Here is a 23,641-nt window from a genome sequence, read left to right as displayed (position 1 = left end):
CAGCCCACCTCACCCCTGGCAGGTGGCTCCCTGGACAGCCAGGCCTTCATGATGCCCGAGAAGCTGATGCTGGGGAGCTCCTGGCAGCCCTGGGGTATGTGAACAGCAAGACCATGGCCCCCAGTGTCTGTCCTGCAGGCCAAGCGGCCAGAGCTCCCGGCTGAGGGCTCAGGAAGCCCCTCACAGCAGCCAGACGCACACACACTACACGCACTATACACATACTACTCACACACACAATCACACACCCCACACAGACATATACACACCCCGCACACATACCCCTTGCACACACACTAATCTCACACACAGCACCTCTGCTTCCCAGCGCTTCCTCCTGCCTCCAGCCCTGTGCAGACAGTTGGCAGAACCCAGGTGCAGTGAGTGCCTGTAAGTGGCGGCTGTGCTGTCCTCGGCTCTCCCACCTGACCGAGCAGGGTCTTAATTAGGAGCTCCAGGCTGGCGTGGTGAGGCAGAGCATACAGGCTCCAGCCCCAGCACAGGAAATGGACTGAGCCCGACGTGGGGAACGTGATGTTTGAGGGCTGTTGGGCTCTGGTCCTGGGGACATCCTGGGGCAAACATTGACCCAGCTGCCAGGATGGAAATATCTGACAGGCAGGAGAAAGGGGAGGGGCTGCCCACTAGTGGGGCAGTGCCTTCCAGAATCCCAGGATCAGGAATATCAGTGTTGGGGGGACATGCAAAAGTCATCTTGCATACACATGCACAAGTGCACGTGTGCGCACACACTGGCCACAAGGTAAGAGAAGTGGTGGTCTTGGAAAGAATGGGAGACGAGGGTTAGAATTTTAGAGGGCATTGCTTTTGTTCAGTTTCACACCATGCACTTTCCAGCCTCTCTGCCTTTGCACGTGTTTTGCTGTCTATCTAGGATGCCTTTCCTGGCCCCACCCTTATCAGCTGGGCAAACTCCTACTCAACCTTCGAAGCCCACATCAGCATGACCCCCTCTGTGATGCTACCTTATTCCTTCTCAGCAAATTGTAGATACTGTAACAAGTTGATTACCCATCCATCTTTCCCTCCAGAAGATGGTCCCCTGAAGGGCAGAGATAACCACATCTACTTTGTCCCTCTACATCCAGCACTCCCTCATGATTTTTTCAGGAGATGGGATCCTAGATGGTTTCTGTCTTTTGGATGGAATTGCTGTTGTTGCAACAATCACGTTTGTTCCCTGGCAAGTGCTCACATTGGCACAGTGGTTCCTTCCTTTTCCCCTACTCATCCGTCTGGTTGCCCCCAAAGTGCCACCTCTTCCAGGAAGCCTCCCCTGTCTTCCCAAGTCCAAGTTAGGAGTCCCATGTGTTAACATTTGTAACTGCCTGTTTACGTGTGTGACAGGGAAACAAAGTCAAATCATCCACTCTTCTCCCCTCTTTTTGCACCTTCCAAGCCTAAGGGCTCCCTACCTGGCCTGGGACTACCCTGAGGACACCGTGTCCCCCAGCCAGGGCCTGACACACAGTAGGCACAGTACAAATGTTTGCTGGGGAAACGAAGGGCTGGCGGACACCCCCACCCCAGCTTTGGTGACAGAAGGACACAGGGCACATCCCATCCAGAAGAAGAGACCTTTGGGGGCCAAGGGATGGACAGAGCATTAGTCTTCTCTTGGGAGCCAAGATGCACTAGACCACTTCTAAGGCCTTTTCAGGGTTCCAGGTCTGGCCAGGCTGCTGTTCTGCTGTGTGGCCTTGTGCATCTCCCTCCTCTGTTTTCTCCTCTGTACAATAGAGAGTAAGGGATGAGTGACAGGACGAGGCAGGGTGGGGTGGGGGACAGGCAGACATGTGCTGTCACTGTATGGCCAGGGCCTGACCCTCATTTCTCCTGTCCTCTAGGCGGCTGGGCCCAGCCAGGCACCCAGAGACCAGCCCGTGTGGATGCTACTGGAACAGTACTGCCACGCAATCACGACCCTCACCAACCTCTCAGGTATGCCAGTCCCCTGCCACCACCGGCGGTAGAGCCCGGAAGCTGAGGGCGGGCCCAGGGCCTGGGGGAGAAGCGGGCTCTCCCAGGCCAGCCCCAGCTCAGCAGGTGGTGATAGGTTACTGGCTTCCAGGCCCGGGCCTTGTGTCTGTCCTTGGGCAGCCCCTTCCCCACTGGGGCTCAGGTCCTTCACCGATGATGAAGAACTTGGCCGGGAGTCCTTCTCCAGCTCCCGGCTCCCTGCGTCTACACCCAAGGAAGCTGGCTGGCCTGGCATTCAGGTGCCCGAGGAGGGGGCACCTTGCTGCTCTCAAACTCCAGCAAGAAGGTGTAAAACACATTCTCCCTTTGCCGTGGCTACAGGTGTTAACTCCTGGTAAGAACCTGTGAAGTAGCAGCTGGGACCCTGAGTTCTGACCCCTTAGAGTTTCCTGGCGGCTGATTCAGAGTCAGGGTTAGCCACTGCAGAGCTAACTCAGAAGAGCCCCGGGCCTTAACGGGCTCTGGAAAGATGTCCCCAAGGCCCCGCCCAGTGTCCTGGCCTTCTCAGGGCTGCATCCACAGAAGCAGCAAGGAAGGAGGAGGGCTGTGGGTGCCCTTGGGATCTGGAGCTACTGCCGGAACACAAGGAGACTAGGGTGCTGGCCAGAACTAGGACCCAGCACCAAACGCAGCCCAAGTCATGCATAAAGAGGAAAACCTTGTTTTCTGCCCTCCTTAACAGTGGAGTGGTCGAGAGTTCAGGTGTTAGGGTTAGACAGACCCAAGTTTGGATCCTAGTTCTTCCACCTAACAACTTTGTGACCCTGGATGAGTCAGCCAACCCATCTGTATTAATTTGCTTGGGCTGCTGTAAAATACCACAGACTGGGTAGCTTAAACAACAGAAATTTATTTTCTCATGATTCTGGACCTTAAAAGTCCAAGACCAAGGTGTCAACAGAGTTGGTTCCTTCTGAGGCTTCTCTCCTTGGCTGGTAGATGGCCGTCTTCTCCCTTTGTCTTCACATGGTCTTCCCCCTGCGTGCGTCTGTGTCCTAATCTCCTTTTTTTACAAGGACCCTCGTCGCATTGGATTAGGGCCCACCCTAACGACCTCATTTTAAAGCAATGACCTCTTTAAAGAACCTATCTCCAAATACAGTCAAATTCTGATGTATTAAGGATTGGGGCTTCAACATATGGATTTGGGGGACACTATTCAGCCTATAACATCTGAGCCTCAGTTTCCTCATCTGTTAACAATTGGTCAAAGTCGACCTCAGAGGCTTACTGTGAAGGTTGAAAGAGAGACCATGGCTACACCAGCGTGCCAAGCAGCCATCGGGCAAAAAATGGAGGCCCCCCATTTCAGGAGAGCTCCCACCCTCCCCTCGCCAGAACTCTTTGCTCTCAGAGGCAACACTTGTTCATCAGCAAATCCACCACCTTCTCCCTGCCCTCCCCCTTTGCCCAGTGCGTGGCATGGACCCTCGCCTTCCCCGTGACCCCTGGCAGGTGATACACATCCTCCCCACCTCTGAGCCTAGTGGAGAGTCCCAGCCTCTCCAAACACGAGCTCTGCCCTGCTTGACTTGTAATATCATCCATCTGTTTATAAATGGAATACATATTACATATATTTAATTTGGAAAAAAATATTTTTAAAAACCGAAGAAGACGATAAGTACTCATTATCCCACAACGCAGGAATTTTTTATAATGTTTACATCCGCCAGAAGTTTATCAAACCATAGAGCCTCATGTGTTTTCTTTTTTTCTTTTCTCCACAAAACTGGAATGATCCTGTGTCCACAGTTTTGTAACCTGCTTTTTCCTCTTGTAATTCTGAGTGAACATTTCCCTGTGTCATTAATTATTCATCCACCACGTTGCTGTGGTGCTGCCTAGCAGCCACGGTGGGGACGCATCAGCCTTCATTAACCATGCCCCTGCGGTGGGACATGCAGGCTGTTAGGATGCCCTCGGACTTCAGGGATAGTTTCTCAGGTCCCCACATGGTAGGGATCTCCTTTTAGGTGTCCACTGATTGAGATAATGCATATTGACTAACAAAGTTCAGAAACAAGTAGAAACAAACAACCTATTGTTTAGACGTACATTCATGCGATAAAACTGAAAAAACTAAGAGCAAAGGAATGATAAACACAACAGTCAAAAGAATGTTCCCTCTGAGGGAGGAGTATATAGATAAATTCGTAAGTGATTGGTAATGATCTAGTTTTGGATTGGGCAATAGATTCCTTATATGTGCTACTACATACAAACTTCCATAAAAGAAAAGACTAAAATAAAATAAAGTTGGGCCATATATGGGCTAATGATGACAAGAGGTCATGAATCAAAGACTCTGATCAATTAAAATGCATTCCCTTGAGGTCCAAATAAAGGAAAAACACACATAATCACAAGAGACTTAAGGCAGGCTTTATGTGGATTATTTCTGTTTTATTCATCACAGAGGAATCTAATAGAGCATATACTGTAAGTTGTAAGGCATATTATTTTTTCAGTCCATAGGCAATATAAGGATCCAGATGGAATCAAGGATTCCTTGAAATAACTCCCTAATCCAATACACACACACACACACACACACCCACCCACCCACCCACCCCAGGGCTGGTCAAATGGGAAGAGAACCTTGGTCTGGGAGACAGGGCTGCTGCCAGGGCATTTGTTCTTTCAGTGGTGACTCACTGAGCACAGGCCTGGAGCATTCTGATGGGTGCTGGGGACTGCTTAGTGAACATGACCAGCCCTGCCCTCTGGGAGTCACGGTAGAAAAACCATCAACCTTGATGTGACATCGACCAGCACCCAGCAGACGGAGGCACGGAGAAGGGCCACCCACCCCAGACAAGACAAAGGAGGTGAGAGCTAAGCTGAACATTAGAAGGGTGAATGGGAGTCGGCTAGGCTAACTGGAGCACAGCGGTAAGGGCATTCCCGGCAGAGGGAACGGCACATGCGAAGGTACAGAGGTAGAGAATGTTCCCAGGGAATGGCGAGTTGTTCCAAAGTGCATCTCAAGTTGAGCAGGAGTGAGAGGATGGGGAATAGACAATCATGAAGAATGTTGTTTGCAGTGCTAAAGAGCTGGGCTCTGTCCCGAGGGCAATGGGGAGCCGCTCTTGTGAGAAGAAGTCACACGGTCTTAGAGAAATCACTTCCTCCCCCAGTGAAGGAGACAAGGAGCCCAGTCTGCTGTGGAGATGAGGAAGGCCTGGGAGCTGTTGGAGAGGAAGTTCCTTTTCCTCCTCTGGGCCTCCCTTTGGCCATCTGTAAATGACAGTGTGGGGTTGGACGGTTGCCAGGGGCCTGAAGCCTGATCCCAAGGCTCAACCTGAAGACACCAGGCCATCTCCCCTGTGCCAACGTGGAGTGGGGTAGGATGGGGAAGGAGTATCTGGCCTGGCCGGGGGCACTGTCTCCAGTGCTGCAGGGCAAGAGAGGGGCACCTTCTAGCCTCTCCCAGGCCTCCATGTCCTCAGCAGTCCCACTGTAACTGCAGTGAACCCCACAACCTGTCCCAGCCCTGCATACTCCCTGTCTCTTCAGCCTGACAGAGCACAGCCCCATCAGACATGCAAAGGCAGACTCTGTCCCCTCAAATTCTGTTTTCTAGCTGACGTTTGATGGGTGGTGGGATGAGTGAGAGAACGTGTGTGTGCTGTGCAGACACGCGACTGTGCGAGACACCGTGTGTCTTTCCGTTGTGCTGTGCACGCCTATCCGGTGTTAGCTGTGTGCTGGAGGACCATCCACTGCCACTGCAGCTGACATCAGAGGTGGGCCAGAGGCACCTGACCCACCCCCGCTCTGCTCATGACACCCAGGTATCTTCCCCAGCACCTGTCACACTTCCCTGAACTTATTTGCAACCTGTCCCACCAGCCTGGGGGCACACAGACTGTCCCAAATACCGCTGCCCCAATGCCTGGCCTGGGAGCTCACCTCCATCCAAGGGACCTCCCACCCACCTCTGCTTCCTTAGCTAGCAAAAAGTCCCAGACTTTATTAATTGTAGTTGAATTTAATCTAAGTGAGGAAAGTTTTCGCTCTTTACAATATCTTCCTCGTTTACCTATTTGCGGACACTAAAGTGAGCTGTAAAATCAATTTGTTCCAAAGCCGCTCCTTTTTTCATTTTCCTCTCTGTCACATCTAGAATAACAGACAGTCATACCTATGATAATAAACTCCATGACGAAATGGCCCTGCATCCTGGAAACCAGGGAACCCCAGGTCTGTGGGCCTGTGCTCAGGCCCTGACTGTCCCGTCAAGATACAGAATGAACTTTGCCTCTGCCCCTGAAATGGTCACTTCCCAGAGGAACCTATATCCCATGTGCTGTCCCTGTTAAGAGCAGTCCAGGTCACCCAGGCCAACCTTCTATTCTTCGTGTGAGACGATAAGTCCTTGGCCTATGGTCACGGGGTACTCACCACCCCATGAGATAGCTGCTTTTCCTGTGCTGTGGCTCTGGTGATGAACAGGTTAACAACTTAGCTTGATCTCTCCTTTTCCCCCTGTGCTGGGATCAGTGTGTGGAGAGCCCTCCTTTGTGCATGAATGAGACTAATTCCCAGTGAAGAAATGGGCTGATCCTGCCGGCCACACTCTAGCCTATGTGGGACCCTGTGGGGCAGGGCTCAGTCTGGGACCAGGGCCGAATCTCAGCCTGGGACTGGCAACAGGACTCTGCCTAGGGTTGGAGTTGGGACTCAACTGATCCTCACCTGCTCCTGGCACTGGTTATTAGGGACACTAAGGGACCTCTGCCTCTGCAGCTGCCCGAGCTGAGCCAAGGGCTCTGTCCATTCAAAAGGCAGAAGACAGACCTGGCTGGCTGGTCTGTACCTTGTACCTGCCAATCAGCTGGCCCTGGAGAGATTCCTGTGCTCAGCCCTGGTCTCAGTGCTCTCTGACTCTGCCTGGGCAGTGACAGCAGCATTAATATGGAGGCTGGTGAGATTGGAGCACACAAAGGCAGCCCAGCCTGCCTCTTCTCTCCCTGCTCAGGGTATAATGCTGGCTCAGGGTGGTCTCAGCCTTCTCTGGCAGCTTTGTTCCCAGTGGAGGATGGCAAGAAGGGATAGGTCTAGCTCCCCTGGGGCTTCCAGCCCAGCTGGGACTGGGTCCCAGCTCTCCCTGCCCTCTGAAGACAGAAACACATACACTCACACACACGTTCACACACATGTACATCTTCCTTTGTACGTCTGCCTTTGCATCTCATAACTCAGAACCAGAGATTGTCAGGGCTGGGAGGGGCCTCTAAGAACATGTCACTGATGGAGAAACTGCCCCAGAAGAGAGGGTGAGAATTGGGGTAAAATGCATAGAGAGTAGAGACGGAGACAGAGGGAGTAGAGACTGAGTTGGGGTGAACAACACCCCAGGCCCTGTCTCTTGAGCCCAGATCCCCCCACTCAGCAGGCATGAGCAGTGGGCCTGCCCTAGGCACTCAGAGTGGAACCACAGGGAATTATGGAGCAGGCAGTCCTGAGGGGCCTAGGCAAATTCCAAATAAAGGTTTTTAGCTCCTCCACACTTGCTATGGGGTCTGATCTCTCCTACACACACACACACACACACACACACACACACACACACACACACACACACACGTGTGGAACCAGTTTCAGGCAGCCCTGCCCAAGCCAAGAGGAAGAGAGGGTCTCACTTCTCACTTTATTCCCTCTGAAACCCAGGGCAGTAAGACCCGGGTGTTTGAAATCCTCCAGATAATTTCAGCCAGATTCTCCCCTGGACTTCTCCATGTCATTAAATGGCAACACCACCCCCGCCCCCAGTCACCCAAGCGGCAGACCTAGCATTACCCCTGCCTCCTGGCTCGTGTTGGAAGCCACCCACCCACTCCTCTCTCCAGTTCCTCCTCACCAGGGCTGGCACTCCCCGAAGTACCTCTCCATCCCGGCCCCCACGGCTTGGTCCGGGTCTGCACCCATTCAGGCCATTTGATCTCACTAGACTCTTCAGTGGCTCCCTTGCTTCTCTCGAAGCCCCTCCAATCCACTTCCTTCCCAGAGGCCAATGGGACTTTTCTAGAGCGCACATCTGCACGTGGACTCGCCACTCCCTCTGTCGCCCCCTCCAGTGTCCTCCCTCAAGGAGGAGAAAGTCAGGCGGCGAGCCACCCAATTCTGGCTCCTCGGGCGGGCGGGCACGCTTTGCTGCGCCATGCAACCTCTGGGCCTCGATCCTCGGACGGGTCATTCCGCCCACCAGGCCCACACTCTCCATTCCCGCCACCCTCCCCCGGACCTTGCCCGCGCCTGAGAAGGCGGACCCAGGGCAGGGCTGGTGGGCCGGGGGCGGGAGCCTGGGCCACGGCGAGAGGAGCCGCCTGGCCCCGCCCCCTGGTGCCGCCATTGGCCGCGACCTAGCGGGTGGACCGGCAGCTCCGTGCGCTCTGCAGCTCCTCTCCGCCAAGGTCCCGACTTGGCAGCTCCGGGCGATCCGGTGCAGCGTCCGGAGGCTGTCCGGAAGGTCGGGCTGGGCGAGCAGGGCCAGGACCCTGCGCTCTCTCGGCCGCTCACTCTCGAACCCAGCCCCTGGCAGCCACGCCGGACGCGCACTCACACTCCCTCTCGGCGCGCGGCTCCGGGGCGCGATGGACGCGGCACTGCTCCGCAACCTGCTGGAGGCCAACTGCAGCCTGGAGCTGGCAGAAGAGCTGCTCTTGGACGGCTGGGGGCTGCCCCTGGACCCCGAGGGTAGGCGGGAGGCGAGCGGACCGGGTCGGCGCGAGCTCCTTCCCTGGCGCGCTGGGTGCCCCCAGGGCCCCGCGCTCCGAGCGCCTCGCGCCCTACGTCCTGCGGTGCTCCGCGCCCCCAGCAACCCCTCTGAGCCCCGCTCTGCTCTCTCCCGTCGCCAGGTCCCTACTCCTACTGCAACACGACCTTGGACCAGATCGGGACGTGCTGGCCCCGGAGCGCGGCCGGAGCTCTGGTGGAGAGGCAGTGCCCCGAGTACTTCAACGGCGTCAAGTACAACACGACCCGTGAGTGTCCCCCGGACCCTCCGCCGCGGGTTCAGCACCCGCCTCCCAGGAGGGCGGTTTAAGGGTTAGCGAGGGCTCCGGACTCAGCGTCGAAGACCTAAGGGCGGTGGCACCGTCCTACGGCCGGCGTTAAAGACATAATACTGTGGGCGCTCCCTCTGCCCCTACCTCACTGTTAGCTTCAGACCTCAGTAAGGCAGTGATTTGCCCACGATTCCCGTGCTCCAATGCGCTGAGAGCCCAGAAAGGAGAGAAGGAAGTACTTCCTTCCTTTTGAGGACAAACCTCTCTCCCACATTATATACTCTTGGTGCCTGAAGTTTCTCCATTAGGGCGTCTCTTTGTTTAGCCAATTTCCGCCCCCCATCTCCCCGGGGAGGTGGGAAGGGGTGGGGCGCATAGGCTAAGTTCCCAACCCCCAGGGTGAGTGCCACGATCAGACTCTACTGTGGGAGAGGAGGAGAGCAGGAGGCAGGAAAAATGGGGTGAGGCTTGTGTTGGGGGACATGCAAAGCGTAGCCGTTTCTGGGCCGGAGTGTGGGGTGTAGCCTCTTCCCTACCCAAATGTCCCCGGACCGGCCCTCTGGGCTGTGAGTCCGGGGCGGTGGTCTGCACTACTCCTGCTACCCAGGTAACGCATGGTGTCTGAATCAGGACCGCCCACCCCCACTCCCTGGGAGAACAGCCTGTGCTCTCCTTCCTCCTGGCCAATCACCGGCTGGCTTGACACTCTGGGGAGGACGGCAGCAGAGGCTACAGGAGTCACACAGCATCCAGGTGGGGTTGTTCCGGATGGGCTCTGGGAGGGGAGGGGGTGCCTGAGTCTATGCCCTGTGGAAGGTCTGATGGGAGCCAAGTGGGAGTGTCTTGTGAGACTGTGGAATGCAGCATCACTAACCCACCCTGAACAGCCACTCGCATCTCCAGCCCCGCCCCACCAGCAAAGAGCCTTCTGAGACGCTGGGCAAGAGTGGAGGGCATCTGTTTGTCTGAAGCCCCTCATCCTGGAAACATCATAGCAACCTGTCTCTGAATGTGTGTCTGAATAGTGGCACAGCTCCCCTGTCACCTCACTCATGCGCGCACACACACACACACATGCCTGTCCAAACGCAGGCCTTCACCCCGAGAGATGGTTAGAGGGCTAGACGGTAGCATCTGCATCTGAGGCTGAGCGGCATTCCCCTGTCTGCACCAGCGGAGGGCTCTCGTGTCCCAGAGAACAGCTGTGCTTGGAGTCCAATGGCAGTGGTGCTCCTAATGGAAGGGAGTGAGAGAGGTAGTGGGGCTGCTGAGGAAGATTTCTGCGTCATCTGACCACACTTCCTATCCATGATTAAAACACACCTCCCTGGGAGGAGGTGAGGTCCCTGACCCAGGAGATGTGCAAGCAGAAGGAATGGCTTCCACACTCCTTCCCAGTCCTGAGATTATAAAACTGTATTTTTAGGATCTTGTGAGCCGTGTGGGGTGGGGCAGTGGAGATCAGGGTCGCTGACTCAGTCTGAGCCCGGAGACCAAGCGCTAAGTGAGGTGATACGGCCCCTCCACCCCACGGCCTGTGGACCTGAGGCAGCTCTGCTCTGGTTCCTACAGCCTGAGCTGTCCCCTCTCTCCCCAGCCAGCCTGGAGCCCCCGAGGACAGGGCCTGGATCTCTTCTCCATGGCCAAGCTGAGCACAGTATTCAAACAGTTTATTAAACAGCTACTATGTGCCAGCCACTGCACTGGCATTGAGGCCCCCACTCACAATTGCAACAGACAAAAGGGATGCAGAGTGATAAATGCCCTGACTGGGGAGTGCAAGGGGGCTATGGGATGAGGAGGAAGAGGGGAGGGGAGGCGAGAAGACTTCCCAAAGGAGGTGCCGCAGCACGTACCAGACCACTCACATCACGTCAAATGAGAAGCTGAAAAAAGGTCAGGGTGCCACGGAGGTTGGCAAACGTAGTGCCAATTAGCCCCTGGTACTAATGAACAGTTTTCTTCATTTGGACCAAAGTGCTGCCCGCGCTCTGACTGCTGGCGAATGGGAGAAGCATGTGGGACAGAAGCAGCATTGCCATTAACCAGTGTGGCGGCTGAGGTGGGAAGAGCCGAGGTAGCTAATGGCAATGGCAATGGGGTGATTGATTTCTCTCCTCCCCTGCCTCCTAGCCACCGCATCCTCTGACTCTCTTTGCCTTTTCAGTGGGACTTTCCTGGAGAAAGAAGGACACGGGGAGGGAAAAAGCTCCTATGAGAAGCCTGGGGGAAGAGGAGGAAGGGTCCCGGCTCCTCTTCCTGCCCAATTTTGTTACGCTACAGCCAGATCCCCGCTGAAGCCTCATGTTTTAGAGGTCGGGCATTGCCCGCATGGGACAGAAGCTTAGGCAACAGTCCTCGTGTACTTTCGTCCACTCAGCTGAGCACAGAGAATCGGCCACAAAGCTATCAAGTGTGGATCGTGGTCCAGGTGCCAGCTACCGCTGAGAGCTTTGCATACATAACCCCATCATCCCCACCTCCCTAAGGCCCCCTGAGATATGTACTGCTCTTATGCCCATATTGCAGATGAGAAAACTGAGGCTCAGAGACATGAAGTCACTTTTTTCAAGGTTATAATCAGCTCCCTCAGCCGTCACTCTTAACCACCGGGCAGCACCGCATCCATGAGAGACAGTTTGCGAGAAGAGCTTAGAGGGACAGGAAAAGACTCATGCCTTTACCCTGGAGGATCAGGGAGGATTTAGCCTCTGAGCTGGACTTCTGGGGACAGGTGGGATTTTAGTAGGTGAAAGTATAGTAAGTCTAGGGGAAGAGATGAGGACTGTGCTTTGTGCCTCGGGACTGGCCAATGTCATATGGAGCACAGGTAGTAGGAGAAAGAAGCAGATGAGACCAGATGGATGGATGCTGGTCAGATGACGCACGGTATTGCAGAGGACTTCACCTTTGGTGCAGGAGGGAGCCTAGGGGAGCTTGTGAGCAGAGGAGCTCAGCTTTGGGGCACAGAGTCTCTGGTGGCAAAAGGAGGGGTTAGGAGGAGGGTACTGTAACTGACCCGGGTCAAGTGGAGGCTGCGAGAGCAGAAGAGGGCATGGATGCATTTGTAACTGACAAGACTGGGATGAGACAGGGAAGAGGGAGGATTCAGGGACCACACTAGGAAAATGCTGAGCACACTAGAGGATATGTGGACTCTGAGGAGCTGGAGGGACATCTGAGTGAAGATGTGGAGAACGCAATTGGCTGGATGAGGAAGCCCAGGCTAGTGCCTTGGTCTGGAGACAAGGTATTCAGGAGTTCTTGTGTGGTTAGCTAACAGCTACAGGTAGCAAGTGTGGGAGACTTGGTCAGAGCCTTGTTATTCTTATCCAGAGACTGTTTCCAGATGCAGCAATGGCCAAGGGAAGGGAAGAGACTTGTTCAAGGCCACACATGCTCGTCCATGGCAGAACCCAGTTAAGTGTCCACGTGTCCGAGTCCCCTCCAGTGTTTTCCCCCACCTGGCGCAGGTTCTGTGTGTCTGTACTGTCATTTGACCTGTCTTAACTCATTAATCTTTACACACACCCAATGACAGAGACATAGTATTATCCTCATATTACACATGGGGAAACTGAGGCACAGGGAAGTTAAGTGACTTTCCCAAAGTCACACAGCTTATAACAACAAGGGTTCTAACCAAGGCTCTGCTGCCTCTGAGAAAGCAAATCTGATGGGTTAAACAGAGAAGGAATTTGTTGAAAGGCTATTGGGGAGCTTACAGAATTACTGGATGGAACGGAGAACCAGAACCAGAAATGGGGTCCCCAGCCAAGAACTCAGGGCAGAGCTGGCCCAGTGAGGGAACTCCTACTCTCCTTCAGTGGGCCCTGACAACGCCACAAGCCCTGGCCACCAGATGGGCCATGGCCCTCCTGTCATCACTGCCTTGGGTTCTTAAGCTTCCTGCAGTGGTCCCCAGGAAACCTTCTGCCCATCTCCATTTTGTGGGCCCCCAGCTCACTGATTTCCTCGGGGCCAGTGCATCTGTTGAGGTGGGGGGAGTGTGGAGCTTTGGGTCCCACACTCCAGCTCTGGCTACAAGGGAGCCTAGAAGGTGAGGGCCTGGCATTTCAGCCCTATGGCAGGAGGTGTTCTCTGCCTCTCCCAGGTTTCCCTGAGCCCATATGGGAATCAGGTTCAAATTCTGGGCCACCCAAAACTATCATAATATCCATACACAGTAGAACCTGGGGCAAGTCCCACCCCCTTCCTGGGCCTTAGTCTCCCTGTCTGTAGGGAGAAGGGAAGTGGATTAGCCCAGCAGTGGTCTGGCCGGAGGTGGGCACTGTATTCCATTTTCCTCCCACCTCTCACCTGTATTCCACTCCTGTGCCCATCTCTATGTGCGTGCCTCTCTCTGTGTTGCTCTCTTTGTCTCCATGGCTCTATCTCTGTTTCTATTTCTAGGTGTGGTTCTATCTCTGTCTCTGGGTGCATTTTCTCTCTGTCTCTTTCTGTGTGTATGTCTCTGTGTATTTCTCAGTCTGTATCTTGTTTTCTATATATGTGATTCTCTTTCCCTCCCTCCCTCCCTCCATCTTCCCTCTCCAGCTCCCTTCCTTCCTCTCTCTCTCTCCCTCCCCCTACCCCTCTCTCTATCCCCCCTCCCTCCCTCCCTTCTCCCCAAATCCTCTATCTCTCCCTCCTCCCATCCCTCATTCTATCTGCCCTACTCAGGCACCTCCTCTTGCCTGTCCCTGTGGTCCTTGTGGCTGCAAAGAGGGTCCCGCAGCCTCGTGGACAAGGTCATTTTCCTCCTGCGGAATCACCAAGCCCAGCCCAGCTCAGCCTCGGCTCCTTGACCTCAGGCTCACAGGACCATGTCCTGCTGAGACTGGCAGGCCCATCAATACTGAGGCATCTGCCAGGACAGGGGAAGAGATGCCTCACCTAACCCAACCCTTTGGGGAGGACTTGGGGGTCTCCACTTCCCAGAACCCCAGTCTAGAGACATTCTGAAGCCCTAGTTGTGTTAAAATGGAAACACATAAACTAGGTGGTCTCCAGCCACAGGGGTCTTCCCACTGGGTCTGCCTGCTTGTGCTCAGGAGCCAAGGGTGATGAGAAAGGCTGAGCCCTGTCCTCAGAGAGCCCCAGGCTGCTTAAAGACCAAGCTCACACAAATCAGCCATCAGGGATTGGAAAGATGGGTTTGGTGGGCACTGGAGCATTCCTGGAAGGCTTCCTGGAGGGGGTGGGAGTGGTTCTTGAAGGTCTTGAAGCAGTGGGGACATTACATTTGTTGAGGACAGGCCTGGTGCTGGGGTGGAGCCTCAGGGAGGGTCCCAGGTAGATGGACCCCTGGGTTGAGGAATAGAAGCTGTGACTCCAGGAACTCAGGTCTGCATTCCCAGTCCCCAGTGAGACCCAACCACACCCTGACCCCTGAAGCCCAAGGGTCAGCATTACGCTGTGTGTGAGAACTGTCCCCTGCTGGGAGAGAGGGAAAGTGGGACAGGCATGACCATCACTGAGGGTCTGGCTGAGGGAAGGAGGAGGAAAGAGAGAGCAGAAAGGACGCCCCTCTGGCCATCCAGACACCTGAGAACTTCACAGCTGTGAGGCCTTCTGTGCTGAATTCAGCCCTCCCCGCCCCTGCTGCTTAAGGCTGGGAAATGACTGGACCAGAGAGGAAAAGACACTTGCCCAGGGTCCCACAGAAAGCCAGGGCCCTGAATAGCCTCAGCAGGCTCTGGGAGCTCTCAGCCCACGCTCTAGCATTTTTCCACCTCTGCGTGCATGGGGCCCAGACAGCTGAGAAGTGTAACAGTGGGGTCTCAGCTGTCCCTCTGCTTAAGGACCCTTCATCTCAGGGAAGACCAAAGATGCAGCCACCCGCTGCTTTCCCTCGCCCTTTCCCCAGGAATCCTCCACTTGATGTCCCGTTCCCTGTCCAGGTTCACCTTTTATTGGGTTTGTGGGTATGTTGCCTTTTCTCCACTAGCAACAAGCTCTTCAAAGAGGCATAAGACCTGACCCAGCCTTCCAGGGGCTCCTGTGTTAGAGAGAGATTCTTAAAGAGAACTTTTTACTATTTGCTCTTAAGTGAAATAGCACAGCCAAGGCTGTAGGAGTACATGGGAGGAGGTTGATTCCAAAAAAGAGGGAGAAGCAAGTTGGGAAGACTTCATGGAGGAAGTGCTGTGGAGCAGGGCCTTGAAAAATTGGGCGAGTGATGTGTCAGGTGGAAGGGAGGGTGGGAACAGAGGTGGAGAGGGAATAGGGCCGGATCATGGAGGCCTTGAATGCCAGGGCGTGGGCCTCGGTTCTGCTAGCATTAGAGCCCCAGCTGCTTGTCCGTAGCGTCATGACGTAGGACTGGAGTACTCTGGAAGGATGCCGCTTGATGTTCAGGATGTACCATCTAAATCTGAATCCAGATTGGCTGGGAACTTTGACTTTGTCCTTCCCCTCCCCTCCCTCCTGCTATTGAGTCAGAGGCTGCAGCATCCTTCCCTGCCCACTCCCCCCACACCCTGGCAACCCCAGCAGGGTCTGGAACCCCCAGGGCAAATCGCCATCCCCAGTGACTCTCAGGAACCACCCCAAAGGACCGCAAATGCAGTTCACCCACCTCAAACCAGGTGCCCCAGAGTCTGGCCAGAATTTCCTTTCACAGCTCCTGCAGGGGTGGGGCTGGAGGCGAGGAATAGCAGGAAGAACCCAGACCCAGCTTCAGGAGAGCTCACCTAAGTCCTGGCTGTGCCGCCATTCACTCACTGAGTGCCGGGCAGCTCCACCCCATCTAAGTCTCAATTTCCTTATCTGTGTGAAGGACACAGAAAACACCCTAACCTCATGGGGCCCCGTCACGACTAGGGGACGGCGCTGCCTAGGGCTCCCCGTGCCCATCTAGGCTATTGTCAGCAAGGGGAGGAGAGTGAGGCCTAGGGTCTGGAAGGAGCAGTGGTGTCTCCGGGATCAGGTCCTTGAGGGTCCCACTCCCACCGAGGATGGTTGTCCTTCTGAGGTCGTGTGGTGTGGCCTTCTGTTGTCCCCGAGAGGCACCAAACTGTGTGGTCTCTGGGTGGTGTCTTGGGAGGGGACGGTCTGTCTACACGAAGAGGGTCTGATCCCCAAAGGCCTCTGGAGAGAAGCAGCCCCTTGGCCCCCAGAGACCCCTGTGTTAACAGGAGGACTTAGGACTCTGCCAGCCAGAGATGTCTTCACCGCCCGCCCCACTCGCCCACCCCCGTCGCTTCCCAGAAACGATGGTTGGGAGCCAGTTCTAACCCTGCTTGTCTCACCTTTGGGCAGGGTTTTCTCCTCTTTGGGCCCCCGTTTCTCTGTACAGGGTGGGCGGTGAGCTGGGTGGGTTGTCGTGGCCCCTTCCCCTGGCATCCTGCACCCCACCGCAGCCTCTGCCGCCGGGTTCCTTCCCTCCGCCTCCCTCCGCTGGCTGGCGTCATGGCGACGAGCTGGTTGAGCGTTGCTAGGCATGGCTGGAAGGAGGGAGCCGTGCGCAGTAGGGGCTGGAGCAGGGGTGGACACCTCCTCCCACTTGCCCCTTCCCTGGGGAGGCCAGGGATCTCACACAGTGAGCTGCATTCCACTCACACCTCTTCCCTTTTTCGTGGGCCCGCTGCGGTCTCCATGAATCTGCTTGTGCCTCCCTGACTCAGTTTCCCACCGTCTGCTGTAAGTGTGGACATTTACCCCTGCCACACCTACTCAAGGGCGGAGGGGCATCATGGGTGAAAAGCCCTTCAGAAATAGAGAGCCGAGGGTTTGGGGAGGTGCAGAATGGACAAGGGGGTCTGGAGAGCAGTGTCCACACGATACTGAAGACATGGGAAAGAAGTTCCCTTCTCTCATCCCAGATGTCACTAGCAGATGGCCCCGAGGAGGCCCTTCCCAACCTGATGACTGGGTTGGTGATAGCAGATTCCCGATCTCTCAACCCGGCAGGTTGGTCCTGAGCTTGGCTGAGCATCACCAGCTGCCCCCGCCAATGTGCGGTGATTAGATCAAGACGGGAACCGTTCAAGCTTAACTCAGGGAGACGCACACTGTTTGGGAAGCTCAGGGAGACTGTGCTGTTGGCACCGTGACTGTGCCGTGTTTCCCCAAATGGTCTCTTAACTGGAGGTGAAAAGCAATTAGTCATGCCCACAGTATCACTGCCTAGTCCAGGCAGTAGAGATTTTTCCCACAAAAGAAAAGTGACCTAAGGTATAGGTCCCAAGCCAGACAGGAAGGAGATAGCTAGGTCTGCAGTAGTCCAACTGCAGGGAAAAGCAGTAAGGGGACTGAGGGTGGCATATCTGGCCCTTTAGGCATTTTCTGCTCTGGGGGTCCAGGCACTAAGTGGCTAAGACACTGCAGAGGTGGCACAACTGACTACATCTTCTGGAACACAGGGTAGCAGGGAGAGCCTCTCCCTTCCAGAAACACTGACTCCAGGATCTCCCAGGAGAAAGTGTGTCCTGGGGGAGAGAGATCTATTTCTGCCTCTTCATTGCTGGTGACCCTGGACGTGTCTCCCTCTTTGGGCCTCTTTAGACCAAATGAAGGAGAAGTTGCCTCGCCCTCTTAAATTCCCAAGGAGATGCCTGCTGACTCAGTTCCCAATTTACTTTCTTGCCTGGAATCTGGAGGGTGCTGACCACAGGTTTGCTGTTTCAGATGGACACCCCTACCCAACAAGGGTTGGACTTAACAGTGTCAACAGTTGTGGCAGCGGGGCTCAGCCTGCCCGTGGCATGAGTGTGAGACTCAAGATGCTCCTGCACGTGGGACAGTTTTCCATTTGCCATGCAGCTTGGCAGAGCCTGGGCATCCAAGGTGACAAACTATCCTCTTGGCCCATCCTGAGCCTCTCATTCTCATTTGGAGTTCCCCGGTAACCTAGACAACAGCACCACCTCGGTCCATCCTGAGCCCCTGTGTGCGCAGCTCTGTGGTAGCCCTTAAGAAAGGGCCAGAGGTGACCTAGGCCTTGCCACCCCTACTCCTCAGCTAGCTGGGAAGGCATGACCCCTTTACAGAAATCAATGAGAGAACAATATTGACCCAGCATGAGCTGAGAGAAGTGAGCAGCTGACCCTCCAGGGGCTGGAGCAATCATGGAAGCACCTGGAGGTACTAGGAATGAAGCCGGGCTTTGAAGAGGGTCATGGATTATCTTGACCTTCTTGGCCTGGGTCCAGGGCTATGGGCTGAATGGGCAGAGCGGGGAGGGCCAAGTCTTAGGCGCTCTCCAAGGTCCCCCACCTGCGTTCATGGTGGGAAGTGGGCAGCGGTAGCATTTTGCTGTCCGTGGTGCTGAAAGTTTCAGTCCTGCACATGACCTCATCCCTTCAGTAAATATTGCTTCTGGCCCTTCCCATCACCATGTCAGCACCCTCCCACCCTCACTTCTTGTCATCTTCTTTCCCGACAGCCAGTGACCACATTGCTGCTCCTCCACCACATTGCCACTCATCCCCATGCCCAACCTGTCTCTGGCACTCTCTCCCTCATAACCACCACCAAAAAATGGTCCCTCATGGTCCCCATCTCCCATATATTGCCAGTTCGACTATCAGAGATAGAAGTGCCAACCTCGGGAGCGCTTAAAAGTGATGTATGGATGTCTGGGGTTGTCACAATGGCTTGAGGGTACTACTGGCAGTTTAGCAGATTGAAAAGTCCCACACAACAAATACTTGACCCACCTGAGATGCCAATAGCATCACTGAGAAGCAGTTTACGTTACTTTTTCTGAGTGGGGAAAATGAGGCCGAGAGGGACGGGACTTAGCCAAGGTCGCTTAATCAGCCAGAGACAAAACTACAGCTAGAATTTAGGCTTCCATCTTCTCCCAGCCAGGCTCCTGGACCTCTCAGGTGACTGCCCAAATCAGAAGCTCTTGTCAAAGTGTCAGCATCTGAAAGGGACAGAGCAGATTGTAATGAGGGCTTTCAACAGGCCAGGGCCACTCTGGGGGCAGAGTCCTGGCACGCTGCAGGGGATAGAGTCCAGGCTTCCCAGACCACAGAGCTCTGAAAGAGAAGACCTTGCCTGCATCATCCAGACCCTAATGCCCCTGGCAGACTACACTGCACACCATTGGCATCGATCTTCAGCGGAGGCACCTGTGTTGCTGTGGTAACAGGCACCCACCTCACTACATCCATCCCCACAGTTCTGGCCTGACCATCTGCCCTCAGACTCTCCGTGCCCATCTTCCTGTGGTTCCCAGGGGGGACTCTTCCTGTCTTACTTTCTCCTGTCCAAGGCTGTGCCTGAGGGCTCAGTGTCCTCATTAGCTAGCTCCCCCGAAGTGCTGGGAACATCTCTCTTCCAGTCCCCTGGTACCCAGTGTCTATAGCCAGAGCCTCATTCCCAGGTATGGCTGGGCCCCCAGAGGGAAGCCCCCTCCCACCACTACATCCCACATCTCAGACCCTGCTTTCCAAGGCTTCAACAGACCTGAGTCACTTTGATTCAGCCCACGTATACTCAGTGGTTCACTCCTGAGGAGGGATCTGTTGACTCCAATATGGTTTCTTCCTACTTGTCTGTCCCCAGGGAGCTCAAGTTCAGTAACAGAGAAAAGAAGGATCAATTCTAAAGAGATGAGACTCATAGTGAGTTACGGCAAATGCTCTAAAAGAGATTTTTCTTTTTCAAACTATGTTGTACGATAGTGGGTTGTGAAGTAAATTTAGTGGGTTGTGACTAGTATTTGTATATAGAATAAATATAATTCATTAGAAAGTAATAGAAAAATATTATAGCTGTGGTCAAGATAAATTTCACTTTGTGAAACTGGATTCAGTCACGTGAGCGGTGTGTGTGTGTGTGTGTGTACTGGACTGTGAGATGAAATGGATATGTGGCTGTAGTTCAAGGGCAATAGAGTGAGAAGACCTATGTTTCAAGAGATGGGAAGACATAGAGGAGGTGCTTAGAGGGAAAAAGAAGAGATTACTTAATACCTTGGGTGTTGGGGAAGCCTCCAGGAGGAGGTGGCATTAGAGCTGGGGGTTAAAAGATAAGTAGGAGTTTGTAGGACTATGTCCATGAGTAGAGGGTGTCTCAAGGAGTGGTTCCGTATGGAGCTTGGTGTGTGCCAGGCCTGCTGGTGTAAATGTCAACTGCCATGTGGAGTGGTAGAGATGGGTCAGGAAAGTTCGGCTGGGGCCCGGGTGCCAAGGACCTTGACTAGCACACCAAGAAAGTTGGACTTTATTCCCAAGAGCAATAAAAAGCTGCTGATGGCTTTTATTCAGAAATCGGCATGATCACTCTGGCAGTGGGGGTAAAGGATAGAGAGTCGAGGGGGGCAAGAGATGAAGCCAGGAGGCAAGATAGGAGGGTGTTGTGCCAGTGCAAGGTGACTAGAGAGTGGGTGGAAGGGTGGGCAGGAGAGGAATGGACTCTGGAAAAAGAAAGAGGAGACAGAATCCACAGAGCTTGGTACCCCAAGGGCATTGATGTGAGGAACCAGAAAGGTCTCAGATCTGCAACATCGCTATCCTGACCCCCTCCTTTCTGCAAGCCTGCCCCATGGTCAGTACCACCACAAGATATCATACTTGGGAGATGAGTATTCTGAGGTCTTGTCCTCAGGGAGCCCCACACTGATCTGAGACACCAGACTCACCCACCTGTACAGCTGAGGCCAGGTCATGAGCAAGGGCTGGAATGTGGGGCTCAGGCTGTCAGGACTGAGAGGGTTGGGGGCATTGGGAGGCTCAGGAGAAAGAGACTCGTGAGATGCAAGCAATCAAAGAGGCCTTCCTGGAGGAAGGAACTTAGCATTGACTTGAGAAAAGCTAGATAACATCTAGGAACACATTCACAGAAGATAAATTTTTCTGCCCTTTGAACCATAGCCAGGATCAGGGTCTGTCTCACCTCACACAGGCCTGTTGAGAAGGGCTCTAAATCCCCATCAGGGAGGGACTGTTCATTTTACAAAATCACCCACCCTCCCAAAATGCCTTTACATTGGTCCCGTTGGTTTCACCCCATACTCTGTCCTTAAGTTCAGTAACATCACTGACCCTATGCATCAAATTGTCTTAACACACAACATTTCTTTCTTTCTCTTAACATACAACCTATAGTAAAACAATCCTGTAGAGGGAGAAAACCCAAGTGGGGAATTGGGTGCCATGGTCAGGGGCTAGGAGCTAGTGTCCTCACATTGGGGTCAGAGTCGGTGTCAGACCAGCATTGGCCTGACTGACTCACACTTGGGCCAGGGACCTGCCAGAGGCAGGCCTCGCTGATAGGTGACAGGCCCAGGAGGCATGAATAGGCCAGTAAAAATCCCGAATTTGAAAAATCTATAAGCTCAGAGCACCAAATTAAAAAACAATTAGCCTAATAGAATCTCCCCCATTGTTTCTGCTCTTCTGCAAGTGCTCCTTCATAACTCCATTGCTTTTAACTCACTGTTACCTCAGCGGAAGTCGATTTTTAAAGTAACTTAATTATTTCAGAACTCATTGCTTCCAAAAACAATCTAAAGTTCCCCCTTCAGCTCTGTGACTCTGTGCTCTGTGAGCTATTTTTTTAAAATTAGCTTTATATTGTGATTCTAATGTAAGCCCAAAAGAAAAATCCACAAACAACTGCCCATTAGCCAGAGAGCAGAACGCTGGTACAAATTATCCCCAAACAATAGATCGTTTAGAATTTTTAAGTAAGCGGGGGAGGTAGGGTACATAAGACAGTGAAATGCAGAGCAGAGGCTGGCAGAGGGCTTTGGAGTTATCAGGTGTTAGGCATTCCTCTGGCTGGAAGTGATGGTGGGCTACCTGGGGAGCGTGGCTTAGGAGCTAGATCTTGACAGTCAAGCTAGGATCTAAAGAAAATATGCGCCTTCCTTGAACTTCGTAAGTCCCCCTTCAATAAAACCCTCACTTCAGTACATCAGACGCTGATGCTCTGAAATGTCTTTTCCCACATCACATTCCAACTTTAACACAGAGCCAGGTTCTCAAACATTTAGAGATCACATGGTGGTCTCCCAGGCAGCCGCAGCTCAAGGTCAGCAGCACAGTCCTGTTTCCCTATATTGCTGTCATTCCTGTACCGCTACTCAGTAGCCTAGGGGTTAGGAACATAAACCCTGAAGCCAGACCTTCTGGGTTTGAATCTTCTCATCTTTGTATCCTTGGCAAGCTGCTTGATCTCCCTGTGCCTCAGTTTTCTCATGTGTAAAATGGGTTAATCTCAGTACCTACTCCATGGGGTTGCCTGAGGGTTGAATGGACGAGTGTAAACAAAGCAGTTAGAAGAGGACCTGGTACAGGGCAAACACCTGCTGTATAAATAGTGACTGTGATGAAAGTGGAAGTGCCGATACTGGTGGGAAAAGTATGGATCTCATGAGCATGAAATGATTGCGATTAGGATGGAAACTCTTCGGCATGCTGAAAGCAGTGAATCTTCAGCCACGTCCCAGGGCTCACAGTGGGGTTCAGTTTCAAACAAAATTAAAGGAAGTGTACAAAATGCTAGTCAAAAATTGTATCAAAAATGGGTTTTATCATGCCTTTTAGCTACCATGAGTGGTAAGACTTTTGTGCACTTTTCACATGAATGACTTTCACGTGAACGTTCAGACGTGTATCCCGGCCTAGAGAGGCTGAGACATAGGGACCTTATCCTGTGGGCACCAGGGAGCCAGGGAGTGTTCTTGAGGAGGGGAGTGACCCGCCTCTTGGTGCATCTTTTGTAGGGAATGCCTACCGAGAGTGCTTGGAGAATGGGACCTGGGCCTCACGGATCAACTACTCACAGTGTGAGCCCATTTTGGATGATAAGGTGAGTGGCTTCCACCTGCCTCACCCCTGGTCCTGTACAGGTAGTAGGACTCAGATTGAGCACAGAGGATGCCAAGGGTGGCAGAACCAGTCCTGTGTCACCCACCCACCCCTTTCTTGCACCTCTTGCCCTCACCCTATGTCCTGCCCTGTGCTCAGTGACATTGTGGTGGGGTAGAGAAGGGGACGTGGAGGCCCACCTTCAGGAGAGCTCAGCTGGCAGAGGACACCAGCAAGGTGGCACATGACACAAGAAGGGGATGACCCTGTAACCACTGCCCCAACATCTAACAGTCAGTGTGATTTCCTTCCTCCTCTGGGCCTCAGTTTCCCCATCTGGCATTCTGATTCCATGACTCCACATGGAAACAAGTGCAGCCCCCAGAAGGGCAGTCCCCACGGGAAGCTGGGTCCCACTCAGACCTCACCAGCCCCCCTTGCTCTGGTGCTGGATTCCGTGTTATCTGCGGTGCCAGCCTCCTTCCTCTTGAATCTTCGCCTCATTCCTGACCCCAAATGATACATCCCACCCCCATCCCTCTCCTCTTTTGCCCATTACAGCCCCCAGTGGGGCTGAAACTTTTCCCCAGAAGAAGTCCAAGTTCAGAGGAAAAACATTTGTCTGCCCTGAGAAAGTGATTCTACAAAATGTGAGCCAAAGGGGGTCTGCAGTGAGGGCCACAAGAGTGACAAGTGGGATGGGTCATAAAAGAGAGAAAGAGGTCCCCTCCTGCCCTCTGCCCTCACCTCTTCATCTCACAGCCCCTCTGAGCAGTGGCAAACCAAAGTGGGTATGGGGTGGCGGGATAGTCTGCCCTGGCAGGAAGGAGTATTTTATCATTGCCTCTGTTAAGAATT

The 23,641-nt window shown here is 53.8% G+C and overlaps 1 protein-coding gene across 5 annotated transcripts in view; it reads left to right on the top strand.

Moving 5' to 3' along the window:
• The window catches only part of CRHR2 (corticotropin releasing hormone receptor 2), a 44,523-nt gene that overhangs the window by 7,436 nt on the left and 13,446 nt on the right, over positions 1–23,641 (top strand). For 2 of the 5 annotated variants that reach the window (XM_082471876.1, XM_082471875.1), the window contains exons 2-4: positions 1,869–1,962; positions 8,865–8,990; positions 22,699–22,784. In XM_082471876.1, coding sequence (XP_082328002.1) covers positions 1,869–1,962; positions 8,865–8,990; positions 22,699–22,784 — 306 coding nt within the window. Of the gene's footprint in view, positions 1–1,868; positions 1,963–2,092; positions 2,336–8,190; positions 8,704–8,864; positions 8,991–22,698; positions 22,785–23,641 lie in introns of those variants that run through there. The other 3 variants (XM_082471874.1, XM_082471878.1, XM_082471877.1) reach the window with 3 other exon arrangements.

Source organism: Balaenoptera physalus (assembly GCF_965194825.1).
Source record: "Balaenoptera physalus genome assembly, chromosome: 8".
NCBI classification, from domain to species: domain Eukaryota; kingdom Metazoa; phylum Chordata; class Mammalia; order Artiodactyla; family Balaenopteridae; genus Balaenoptera; species Balaenoptera physalus.
The sequence above is the reverse complement of the archived record's forward strand: the minus strand, read 5'-3'. Positions and strand labels throughout refer to the sequence as shown.